This window comes from Folsomia candida, unplaced genomic scaffold, assembly GCF_002217175.1.
Source record: "Folsomia candida strain VU population unplaced genomic scaffold, ASM221717v1 Fcan01_Sc004, whole genome shotgun sequence".
Lineage (NCBI taxonomy): Eukaryota > Metazoa > Arthropoda > Collembola > Entomobryomorpha > Isotomidae > Folsomia > Folsomia candida.
The window spans coordinates 626,650-637,518 of NW_019091196.1; the positions used below are offsets into that span (position 1 = coordinate 626,650).

The 10,869-nt window shown below is 34.7% G+C and overlaps 2 protein-coding genes across 3 annotated transcripts; both read left to right on the plus strand.

The window, feature by feature from the left end:
* Window positions 1-233: 233 nt before the first annotated feature.
* LOC118435354 lies at window positions 234-3,493 on the plus strand. The gene is made up of 2 exons (XM_035851336.1): window positions 234-3,272; window positions 3,349-3,493. The coding sequence occupies exon 1, from the start codon at window positions 887-889 to the stop codon at window positions 2,063-2,065; it is 1,179 nt and encodes a 392-aa protein (XP_035707229.1). The 5' UTR covers window positions 234-886; the 3' UTR covers window positions 2,066-3,272; window positions 3,349-3,493.
* Window positions 3,494-3,523: 30 nt separating this feature from the next.
* LOC118435347 lies at window positions 3,524-6,421 on the plus strand. Of its 2 annotated transcripts, XM_035851319.1 has the most exons (7): window positions 3,524-3,656; window positions 3,736-3,881; window positions 3,941-4,194; window positions 4,288-4,490; window positions 4,614-4,773; window positions 5,222-5,442; window positions 5,519-6,421. In XM_035851319.1, exons 2-7 carry the CDS (start codon window positions 3,808-3,810, stop codon window positions 5,831-5,833), a joined length of 1,227 nt encoding a protein of 408 aa, XP_035707212.1. In that variant the 5' UTR covers window positions 3,524-3,656; window positions 3,736-3,807; the 3' UTR covers window positions 5,834-6,421. The 2 variants fall into 2 exon arrangements, with proteins under 2 accessions (XP_035707212.1, XP_035707211.1); XM_035851318.1 differs by lacking the exon at window positions 3,524-3,656 and having other exon boundaries at window positions 3,666-3,881.
* The last annotated feature ends 4,448 nt before the right edge of the window (window positions 6,422-10,869 follow it).

Sequence of the window (10,869 nt, forward strand, 5' to 3'; positions counted from 1 at the left end):
CTTGATTTGAAGTCATGACAAAGGTTACCAAATTTGAAGTAAAACCACTATTTTCTAAACCACAAAGTAAGCTATTACATCATTTAGAGTGAGCAAATCCCATTTGGGGTATTCCTGGCCAAGTCAGCCGCGCTCAAATTGATTTTTCCCTCTCTCTCACAAGAACTCCCAGTTCAGCAGTGGCAGTGCTGGTTAGTTAAATTGATAATTAATTAATTGCAAAGTTAACTTCTAAGCCAATAATGGAGGAAACGAGGAGATTATTGCAACAATGTGGATTGGAATGCTACTGGGATGCTTTTAAGGGTAAGAATTTACATTATTATTTGTTTGATGAATTTGAATAATTTGTACACAAATTTAATTTCTAATTGAGCTTAAATTTTATTTGATTTATTTTAAACAGACAACGATATTACGGACGAGACTCTGTTAATAATTTCCAAAGAAGAATTATCGTCGCTTGTTCCTGTAGTTGGACATTTAGCTCGGCTTTGGAATGCTGTGCAGAATTTGAGAAATGGGCTGGTATATCTTTGTTTTAAGTGCAATACTAATTTTAAGACTTTAGTAGAGTTGTCAGAACATTTAAAAAATTATCATAAGTTAACAGGGTCCAGTGTTTATAAATGTCCTCACTGTAGTGGTTTGTACCAGAGAAAGTCATACTTGAATCACTTTCGTAATATTTACAAAATTCACAGAAATTTATTGGAAAATATCTCCTCAATTACAAATAGTAGCAACAAATTTTGTTGAAAATGACAATGCGGCAGGGGAAAGATTGTCAACTTCACCAAATCTTGAGGAGAAAATAGAAGTAGTGAATGTGGATGAACAGATTTTAAAATTGTTTGCTAGTTTACTAAAATCAGGAAAAGTTCCCATGAGTACAAGCAATCAAATCATGAAAACTTTTAAAGAAATTATTACGAATGTCGTATTAAATTGTAAGAGTTTTGCAACTAAAATCATTCAGAGCAGCATGGAAAAAGATTGCAAATTGAGGAAACTTAATCAATTAGATTCCTACTTGAAAGTATTTGATAATCTAAATAGCAAACACAAGTTAGATAAATATTTCTTAGAAAATGGAATGATGATTGGTCCAAAGGAAATCGTTCTGGACACTGACTTAGAATTTTTTCGTTCTAAAGACGGGACACGGAGGCAACGGTATAGACCGATTACCATGCAATATGTTTCGCTAAGGAGTTCAGTTACTCAACTTTTAGACAAACCAGGGTTTTATTCAACCTTGCAAAACAGAAAGAGATACAATGGCGAAAGGTATTCAGATTTTAGAAACGGTCAGTATTGTGATGGTTTAGGCTCAAATTTACGGGATGTGATCTTTATTTCAATTTACTTTGACGACGCGGAAGTTGCGAATCCTTTTGGTTCCAAAAAAGGCAAACATAAGCTGGCAAATTTTTATTTTACAATTCTAGACATGCCAACGCAAATGTTATCTTCTTTAGAAAATACCATTTTATTGGCATGTTTAAAAAGTGAGGATATGAAACTTTGCACATCTAATTCAGTAATGCAAATAATTGTGGATGAGTTTATAGAGCTATGGACAAAAGGCATTCAAATCACCCACAATGGCGAGGAAATTGAGTTAAAAGTAGCTCTGGCTCAAATTTGTGGCGACAATTTAGGGTTGCACTCTATTTTAGGGTTTTCTGAGGGTTTCACGGCGAATTTTCCATGTCGTAAATGTAAACTGCATAGGACTGAGTGTCAGGTGGCAACTGGAGAAGATTCCATCAGAATTCGGAATATTCAAAATTATAATATTGATGTTAACATGAATAACTTCAGTCTCACAGGAATTAATTTTGCAACAGTTTTAAATCAACTGCCCTATTTTCATGCAACGAATAATTTTGTATTTGACATAATGCACGACATTTTGGAGGGAGTAGGTCCGGATTTATTATTATGCACGTTGAATAGTTTAATCTCTCGAAAAATAATCAAATTAGAAAAATTAAACTACCGAATTGAATCATTTAATTATGGTAGGTACTATTCGAAAAGCCGGCCCTCAGAAATCTAAGTTAATTATTTGAAAGGGGAGACACTAACTGGGCAGAATGCATCTCAGAGCTTGTGTCTTTTATTGTTCTTACCGTTAATTATTGGAGATTTGATTCCTTATTTAGATAAGGTTTGGGAATTTTATCTTTCATTCATCGAAATTTTAAATATATTATTGTCGCATGAAATATCTGAAGGTGGGAGAGAGTATTTAAATTCTTTAATTTCCGAATTCCTTTCCCAATATCAAATAGTTTTTGGTCGTAAATTAAAACCCAAGCACCATCATTTAACACATTATGCCTCCGCAATTCAAGCTATAGGGCCTTTGGGAAATTTTTGGGCCATGACTTTCGAGGCAAGGCACAAATTTTTTAAAACAGCTGCTCATGTAATTTGCAATTTTAAGAATATCCCAAGTCATTAGCTTACAGGTTTCAGTTAGCAAGATGTTTCAATTTAATTGAGAGCGATAATTATTGTCCAAATCGGTTCGAATTTCTTAAAAGTGAAAGTGCAAATGTTGAGGACCTGGAGCATTGTGAATTTATACGGGAAAAGTTAGGTATTATACAAAACGCAGTAATTGATGTGACGACAAAAGTTAAATTTAATGGAGCAGAGTTTAGGCAGGGTTGTTTTTTATTAATTGAGCAATGTTCACAATTCCCTGTATTTGGTTGTGTTGAAATTATAATATTGGAAAACGAGGACTGTAATTTTTTAGTTGAAATCTTTGAGTCGGAGTTTGTTCAACATTACTCATGTTTTAAATTAATCCAAACAAAAACAAGACAAATTGTAAATTTAAACGATATAAATTATTATCAACCAGTTTACTCCTCAAAATCGTTTGCAAATAACGACCCAAAGAATTATATTGTATTCCCATTAAAATCTGTCTAACATATTTTCTATTTTCCGGATTATGTAATCATTTTTATATTTACAAGAATTATGTTTCATTGTACCATATTCTATAAATAATTAAGCAGAGAGAAGAAAGATCAGATTCCGAATTCAGTTTTTCGATGTTGTCGGAGCGTGAAATGAAAGATCGTGGACTAAATATTAATCCATCTCTGCTGAAAAATCAGAAACAAGTAACACCATGCCGCAACCCAGTTAGTACTCTAAGGAATTCAGCATTGTTGAAAGAAATTGGCAGTCCACCAGCACCAGTTGCAGAATCGCAACTAACACCGCGTAGCCCAGCGACACTTGAGGTGAAATAAATTGTATTTTATTTTTGCTTCGAATTAAATTGATTTAATTAATTGCTTAATTCTGATTAATTTTAAGACCATTCCCAAAAATCACAACCCTACGGGCGAAGATATTTCGCTTGCTACTCAATCTGAGAACTATGTTATGATCGATCCACCCTCTGAAACATTAGGACGAACCCTCGCTCTTCAACAGGCGGACGGAACCTTCAATCGTCTATCTATTGCAAGTTCACATTAACAAGTTACAACTTTTAAATTTGGTGTTTATTAAAAACAAAATATTATTCTGTATTAATATTGTACATTTAGGTCGAAGAGCAACTCTCTACCACCCCAGAGGATTCTGTGCCGCGCCCTCAAACCAAACCGATTTATGGATTTGTAAGTTAGTCGAATTTTATGAATAAGATTATAATTTATCTGCCTGTGCATTGGCTAAAATTATATGTATTTGCTACAGAACTTGGAATCCGTCCTAAAATCCGACAATATTGTTTCTTCGATTATTGAAAGAAAAATTTCATGCGGAGCGATGATTCTTAAAGCAGACCGTCAAGCAGTCGCGAACGTGCTGGTGGAAGCCCTCATCGAAAATTTAGGAACATGGTATGGAAAGATTGTTTTCGTGCCAAAATTGTTCGTAACAATGAATTTGTTAATTACAGCCCAAGTAAACTAGCGATGGAACAACTTGCTAAAAACCTTGTTAATACTTATCCTTCATTTGGGGATCCTATGAAAGGGGGAAAAGGATGGAGGATGTGGTTTAATCATTCAATCCATGCCAGCGCCGCTTCCGGTTTCTTGGAAGAGCGTCTTAAAAATCAACGCAAGCGACTAGCAAAGAAGAAAGTTATCAACAGCTTTGATGATGAATCTGCTCAATATGTTGTGAATTGGGACTCTGATAATGATGAAGGTATGGCAACCCGTTTGATGAATTTACATTAACTTGGTTTCAATTACATATGAAATGTATGTGTATGAAATGAAATGTTTCGCGTTATGTTAGACGATCCTGAACCGGATGAAAAGGTGCTCGAATACCTTAAGCATAATTCTGGGGAGGATACAAAGTCAATCATGAAAAATACCGTGTTCCAGCGGCGAACAATTATCCGTCGCTTGTCTTGGGTAGAAAATATTTTGGAACGGAAGGAAGGATCTAATAAAAGCCCTGGATTGATGCCACGACTTTTTGACACAGAAGGAAATGTAAGTATATAAAGGCCCTACTTTATTTATATTATATCGTAATGATAAAAGGTGTATTTGTTTATTTACATTGTTATGATCAAAAATTTCTAATAATTTATTTATTTATTTAATAATTCATAGATAGTGCAGGATTTCAATATTCGTCACCCCAATTTGGCATTGATCGTGTATGAAAGATGGCCCAAAGCCTCAAAGTTATTGTTCCAGTATGCAGTTGAAAGTGATATAAATTTTGCAAAGATACTTGGCGTGTCTAAACCACGATATGATTTAACAGATGGTAAGAATGTCGCCTCATTAAACATAATATTGTCGTATCAGGAATTCATGAATTGCCTTAACGTTGACTTAGGTGACTGTGACGTCACAGGTCTAAAAATCTGCACATTTTTACTCATTTCTTGGCTCTGGGAATGTATTTTTAAATTCGATCTGGTCAGTTTGTAGACCAGATCAGTACCAATTTATGAAAAATATGCACTCTAGATTGTGAAAAGTTTTGTAGAAAGAGACCCCAAAAGAGTGAATGCCTTCAAAACTTTTCAAAATCTAGAGTGCATATTTTTAATAAATTGGTACTGATCTGGTCTACAAAATGACCAGATCGAATTTAAAAATACATCCCCAGAGCCAAGAAATGAGTAAAAATGTGCAGATTTTTAGACCTGTGACGTCACAGTCAACTAAGTCAACGTTAATAATGTTATTTCACATTGTAAATTTTTCAGATGATATTTTAATTCTTGCCTACTGTCTCCTGCCTTATATTCTTCCATTCTATTCAAGAAAATTAAGAACGGAAGATGACCATTCTGATTCGAGTGATAATGATCCGCAGCCCAAGAAGCGTAAGAAATCTATAGCGAGAACAAAAAAGGCTCGAAACAAACCACTAACAATGAAGGCGTCGCAGTTGGATTGCTCGGAGAGTCTTATTCTGTTCCGGCCTGTAAGTGTACTGGTTTTGCTTATCCATATATGAAATTTCTGCATATTTATTTATTTACTGATGGTGTTATTTTTAGAAAAACACTAGTGTCGCAAGCATCTTAGCAGAAAGCAAGCAGCCGGCACCTCATATTGTGGGTTTTGGAACAATTTATGACGTCAAGATAGAAGAGTTCTTCGTAATTATCAACAAGACGGTGGTGCCATGCGGACCAAGCTTCATGGTGGCTCTGGATACTTGTCTAAAAAGTACAACCGTTCTTTATATACCCCCACCGATCGAATCTTATAATCACTGGATGTTCATGCAGCATGGAATTGCTGGAAAGCCGGCCGATAACCCTCTTCCTCTTGTTCAAGCACTCATTGGACAAATTATGCCACGAATTTAATAATTCTTTATTTAAATGAATTAATTATAATTTGAATATTTCAGTAATTTCGGTTGTAACTTAATGTTGTGCTGTAACTAGTTAGTAAATTAATTATAAATTAATGTTTTCATAGTTGATCACTTATACTAAAGGTGTTTTCATTTTTATATGTGATGTTGTATGTGAAAAATATATTATTAAAATACTAAATACTGCGAGTACGCTTGAGTAACTTTTTTTGGGGTCATCAAAGCAAGAAAGTAAAATCATAATCCACTCGATTCGGGGTTACGGTCGTTACCCTATTGGGCGCTCAGTTACCCTGTAGGAATATTGTTACAGGGTAAAACGGTTTACTTTGTGGTCGAGAGAGAGCGATTCGCTATAAGTGGGGTAGTGGCACTTTGGAAGTTATATCGAGTTATATTTTACGTCATATAAAGTATGAATTTCTAAGAGTGTGGTGAATATTCTTAACTTCTACAATCGTGCCAAAAAAAAATAAATTAGAAAAGACAAGGCGTAGGTATAGTAAAGTTCGTGATTATAAATCCATCCATCGTATCCGAAATTATGTCGAAAAAATGGGTTGAGATTTAAGTGAGATGAGTGAGGAGCGAGTGGTGAAAAGCCTTCCTCTTTTGAAAGCATGGGCGAAAGTGACCGTTCGGCGCGTCACTAAAGTCGTCACCACTTGACGAAATGTCATTTTGACACGGAAATTTTGTCACATCATCGGACTAGTATTAAAATCTACGTCGAATGTACATGGTGGTTATGCTGGGAGCTCCGGGCACTATAAGAGGTTCCCTCGTAAGTTGAATAATTTGAACGCCAAAATAAAAATAAGTGGTGTGAAATAATAAAATAATTCGGCTGTTCGGGTAATGTAATCCCGGATTCGTCCATTATGGGAGGAGCAGCTGTACACCTTGGCCAGTTCTATTGTAAAACTCTATCCTCGATTTCAGAGTCCGGGCAAATGAGACAGTATTGCATCTCATAACTCGAAAAATGACAAATAATTTGCATGATTTTGACACCATTTGAGATTATTGGGAAGTGATTGTTGAGAATTTGTCATAAGGGTCTTGTGAATTCGGAAATTTTGAAATTCTGAAATTCCATTAATTCTGAAAATATATAGCACAAGTTTGGAAACAAATATTAAGGAGAGTATTGTTTCATGACAAATTGAAAATTTGTGATTTGGACGCTATATGAGATTATTGTGGAAAAATAGGATTTTAACTGTGAGTGTGATGCTGGGCTGGGTTGAAATTCTGAAATTTTGAAATTCTGAAAATTTTGAAAATACATGAGGCAACATTGGCACAAGTTTGGAAGCAATTTTGACGAAAATTGTATTGCAAACTCGAAACCTCTGACACGGTTTGAGATTATTGCGAAGAAACTGAGTGCTTATCAGATGAATAAGAATGTTAGGTCTTCAAAATTCGGAAATTTTGATACTCTGAAATTCCAATAATTCTGAAAATACATAATACAACATTTGCAGACCGTTTTTTAAAAATTATATTGCATGCCACGACATATTAAAATGCGATAAATATTTGAGTGATTTTGACACCATTAAAGATTGTTTTGAGAAGAAAACTGGTAATTGAGTGGTCGTCATAGTGTTACCGGTGAGGTGAGGATAACTCACCTCAACTCACATGAGTTGTGAGGTGAGGACGAAGTGAGTTGAGGATAACTCACCTCACTTGTAAGTGAGTTAGCTCAGATTGTGGTGAGGTGAGGTGAGGTGAGTTGTGAGGCAACTCACGAGTTGAAGCGTGTGTAGGGAGCATACGGGTTAGGGTGGGTTGAGATCACCCAAACTCACCTCACCTCACCTCACTTAATGTGAGGATGAGGTGAGGTGAGGTGAGTTGTTCACAAGCCCAACTCACCTCACTTAAATATGAGGTGAGGTGAGTTGTTCAGAAAACTCACCTCACCTCAACTCACCTCACCGGCAACACTAGGTCGTCAGATGAGTCCACTGTCGCATAGAGTTCAATTCGGAAATTTTAAAACTCCAATAATTCTGAAAGTACATACTAAAAAAACATTGGTGCAAATTTTGAAAATAATGACGAAAATTGTATTGCTTGATGATTCGAAATTTAAATGATTTTGACAGCGTTAAGATTATTTTTAGAAGAAAACTGATGATTAACCGATTGTCGGATGAATACTCTGTTACGGATTATGAATTTAGAGATTTTGACACTAAAATCCTATAATTCTGAAAATTCTTTCATTCTGAAATTTCTGAAATTTTGAAATTCATATAATTTAAAAAATACGTAATACAACTTGGGCAGCGCAAGTTTGGAGACAATTTTTACCAAAAATTATCTCAAACTCGAAACTCTCCTTGATTTTGACACCGTTTGAGATTATTCTGAAAAGCGAACTGGCAGTTTAGTGTTGTCAGATAGGTCCGGTGTAACCCCTTGTGAATTCGGAAATTTTTAAATTACAATATTTCTGAAAATGTGAAGCACAATATTGACCCAAGTTTGGAGACAATTTGGGAGAAAACTGGATTGCATGAGAGCTCGAAAATTGACGTGATTTTGACACCATTTGAGATTATTGAGGAGAAAATGAGATTCTGAGTGATTATCAGATGGATTGGTTGAAGCTTCTTCTGGAAATTCTGAAATTCTGAAATTCTGAAATTCTAAAATTCTGAAATTCCTATCATTCTGAAATTCCTATAATTCTGAAGAAAGCAAATTCAGAGACAATTTTGAGGAATTGTATTGCATGCCAAATTTTGCCTGATTTTGACACCATTCGCAATTATTGAGGAGAAAAACCTGGTTACGGGTGATTGCCAGATATCTTCTGTTTACTGGCCTATGAGTTCGGAAATTTTGAATTTTTTACATAATTTTGAAAATAGGCAACACAAAATTGGCCAAGTTTGGAAACAATATTGACGAAATTGTACATATTTCATGCCAATATAAAACGTAAATTTGAAAAAAATTTGCGCGATTTTGACACCATTTGAGATTATTGAGAAGATAAATGATTATGATTAATAGATTGCCAGATCTGCATTTCAACCAATTCGGAAATTTTTAAATTCCGAAAATACATGATACTACTTTTTATTTACAAAATTTTAAAGAAACTTTTGAGGAATTATATTGCATCTCACAACTCGAAACGTGACAAATAATTTGCATGATTTTGACACCAATTGAGATTATGTTAAGAAGAAAACTGGATATTTTGAGTAGTTGTCAAATGTATTTACCGGTTAAGTAACAACAGTTCTGAAATTTTGAAATTCAGAAATTCAAAAAATTCTGAAAATACGTATTGTCATAAGACGTATTTTTAAGGAATTTTATTGCATGACAACTCGGAAAGCACATAAATAATTTGTATGATTTTTCCACCACTTGAAATAATTTTGAGAAGAAAACATTATTTTAGTGGTTTTCAGATACTTGAACGTTATGTATGGATATTTGAATTATTATACATCCGATAGGTTTTATGATTTCTGAAATTTCGAAATTCTCAAATAATTCTGAAAATACACACATAACTTCGCATCTCTCGTCCCAACTTTCCCCCGTTAAGAAATGTCGACTCATCTCGTGTTGGTGAAAGCGGATGAAACGCCTGCAAAAAAGCTTCACCACGTGGGACTTGCACACGTCGTCTTAATCATCTTCCTCTTGACGGTGGCCATCTCTCAAATCATTGAACTTGCCGATAAGGTAGATTTATTAACGTACTTATTAAACACTACCACCACGTCGATATCTTCACTTAATTAACCTGGACTCGTTGTCAAAAATCGTCAAAATCCACACCTTTTAAATCATTTCTCCGCTCTGGGAATTTATTTTAAAATTCTGGACGACAAATTTGCCGTCAGTGAGTTGATTAATGGAATGGCGTCGAGTTTTTTGAGCCAGTTTTGATGAGTTCCAATATTTCTGAAGGCTTCTTAAACTTGAGATCTCCTCAGCCAAAAAGGGTCAAAATTTGAAGTGTATATTTCTAAAAACATTGGGAACGACCTGCTCTACAATGTTGATACCTCGCCTTATCGTTTCTCAGCACATCGTAATTACTTCTGTGTGAATTTATTTCAAATTTCTTGACGAAAATTTGTGTCTCAGGTCTCTGTCAATTTCTTAAAGATATACACTCCAGATTTTGACACTTTTTGAAGGAGGAGATCTCAAGTTTAAGAAGCCTTCAGAAAAATTGGACCTCATCGAAACTGGCTCAAAAACTCAGCGTCATTCGATCAATCAACTCACTGACTAGAAATTTTTTGCCCAGAATTTTAAAATATGTTCCCAGAGCGGAGAAATGACTAAAAATGTGTGGATTTTTATGATGAGTCTTCAATTCCTACGTTAATATTGTAGGTTTCAAAAGTCCTTCTACGCTGCCTCGGGTTACCCCATGACCTTTGTTACATTATCCTAACCACGGGGGGAATTTACTTGTTGAGCTGCGCCATACCGTCGGAACGAGGTCATCCCGCCATGCCGACAACAATTCTGGTCGAGAGACACGTAGAATTATTTGACGACGAGGTAAATGTGAATACGGCGAGCGAATATACGCCACAGAATGATAGTTTTGAAAATGGAGGATTTCTGAAAATGAATATTTCCGAGGATGAATTACTTTTTAATTAAAAAAGAACGCTTGAAAACGAAACTTGTTGATATTTCCGGTTGTAAATAATGAAATGTATTTTTTTCTAAAAACGGGAATTTAATACGAATCCCGTCATATTCTGCTCGAGAGACATGCAAGTTCAGAATTATTTGAATAAATAGTTATGTAAATAAATTCAGAAACTTATGTATATAATTCTGAAAATCAATTATTTTTAATTGAAAAAACTTGAGATTTCCGGCTGTAATAAAATGTACTAATTCTGAAGATGAAATATTTCTGAAGATGAATAATATATTTTTTATTTGAAAAAATCCATACTAAAAAACTTTCTAAAAGATTTCTGATTGCAAAATAATATGCAAAAATCGGTCCTAAAT